The sequence below is a fragment of the Juglans regia genome, chromosome 6, assembly GCF_001411555.2.
Source record: "Juglans regia cultivar Chandler chromosome 6, Walnut 2.0, whole genome shotgun sequence".
NCBI classification, from domain to species: domain Eukaryota; kingdom Viridiplantae; phylum Streptophyta; class Magnoliopsida; order Fagales; family Juglandaceae; genus Juglans; species Juglans regia.
In genome coordinates, this window is record NC_049906.1 from 31,998,271 (window position 1) to 32,000,206 (window position 1,936).

The 1,936-nt window shown below is 33.7% G+C and overlaps 1 protein-coding gene across 1 annotated transcript; it reads right to left on the reverse strand.

Annotated features, from left to right (window-relative positions):
• Window positions 1-659: 659 nt before the first annotated feature.
• Window positions 660-1,571, reverse strand: LOC109010665 (wall-associated receptor kinase 2-like). The gene has a single exon (XM_035690763.1). It carries the CDS (start codon window positions 1,569-1,571, stop codon window positions 660-662), a length of 912 nt encoding a protein of 303 aa, XP_035546656.1.
• Between the last annotated feature and the right edge of the window lie 365 nt (window positions 1,572-1,936).

A 1,936-nucleotide genomic window follows, 5' to 3' on the forward strand; every position in this document is an offset into this window, starting at 1 on the left:
ATATGATGTCATTTAGCAGCGAAAACTAATTGACTAAGATATATTACGGAATATTTATTTTTAATAATTGTCAAAGTATATTCTTAAAATACTATTGAGTATATTATGAGAATATTTATTTTCGATATCTATAAATAATATTCTGATAATATAGATTTCGTTGACGGAATACATACTTAGAGCATTGGCATTGATTTCATTAAATTTATCTCTAAAATTTGAAGAAAAGTACATATTTTCTATAAATAAAAAACTCCTAGCGATAACCTCACACTGTATTAACCATTGGATTAGTAAAAATAATAATATAATATTATTTTTGTAATAATAATATTTTTAATTTATTTTTTTCATATTTTACAAAGACACTAATTATATGTTAATTAATAATTTAATTTGATAGTTAAATTATTGTTTCCCAATTTAAATATATTGTGGCTCAAAATTGGGAAATTAACAGTAATTTAAGTACATAAAATAATGGTTATAGAGTGTGAACAATTAGTCTTCAAATTTGGAGATGAACTTAAATGTAATGTAGCTCAAAGTTGATGATTTTAGCATGTGTTGAATCAATACAAACAAACTTTTCAAATTTTAAAGATGACACTGATTTGATGAGTTCAATACCAATGCTTAATGCATATATAGAATATGGATTATGTACCTTGGCAACCACCAGAGAGATATGGGTTTCCGTGATAGCCTAAGGAGCAGTTGCAGCGATACCCAGGACCATTTGTAGAATTGTAACATTCACTATTCGCTGCCTTACATGCGTATCCTGTAGTATTCTTCTTAGCATCTTCGCATGTCTGGTTCCCAACTACCCAATCTAACACCAAGGGAACAACTTCTTTATCCTGCATATTCTGAAGATCTAAGGTGGAAAAGTTGTATGCTTTTTCTTCAACCACAAAAGCGAAACCACATGGATTGAATTCGCTCACATTGGAGTGCTTAACCGACACAATAAAATCTTTTATTTCATTTGGGATAGGAGTTTGGCAACATCCTATGCCAGAGCAAGACCCGTTAACCATACCGTCGATGCTGTCACAGGCTGAAACACATCCTGTTGTAGAATTCTTGTCTGAGGCAAAACTTCCAATGAGCCCCAGAGTGTCGCAACCAACAGTGGTGAACACGTTCTTTGTATATGAGATGGGAAACTCTCGCAGGCCGAGAGAGGTATATCTATTGTTGAAATTATAGTTCGATTCCTGTGGGCAATCACGGGCTATATAAGTTGAAACTCGCAGTTCACCATCCAATGATATGTTGAGTACCTCTATGTTACCAACGCGCAGAAATGGTGTTGGAGTACTCGTCTCGGAGTTGGAGGAGGAGGAAGAGTTACAAGTAATGAGAAAAGATGAGTCAAGGTAGCAGCCTTCGGATGTTCCAAATGGGTAGGGAATTTCAAGCGATCCACATGTTCTGTTGCAGCTGGAATTGGATACTTCAGTTGCTGCTGTTGCGACAAATATTGCTACTGAAATTACAAGTATCCCAAGCAAGAGTTTTACAGTTTGTTGCTGCAGAAGAACAATTTCAAGCAAAGAGGACATAGTTAATTGCCTTTTTCTGTCTCTAGTATTCTTTCTTCGTTCGTTCGTAGTAGTTAACTTAGAAGAAGATGGCCTTCTGTTTATAGAAGGCAACTAGTACTCACCATTGAGCTGGTCAAGAATTTTTTTTTTTAATTTTTTTTTTCCTTTTTTGACCTAGTCAAGAAAATATATTCCTTTTCCTAAGCTAGTCTCCATCAAGAAGTCCCTTTTCTTTTTTTATTTATACGTTTTTAAGTCAAGAAAAATATGTTTTTAAAGATAGTCAAGAAAATTAATTATTTCTAGTTTGAACTAGTCAAGAAAATTAATATCTCATTTCTTTGAAGGGTATTTGGGTGGCAATGGCGGAACCACGTACGTTG

Bases quoted from the DNA above. Each gene is read 5' to 3' on its own strand.
- LOC109010665 (XM_035690763.1), bottom strand. From the start codon at position 1,571: ATGTCCTCTTTGCTTGAAATTGTTCTTCTGCAGCAACAAACTGTAAAA.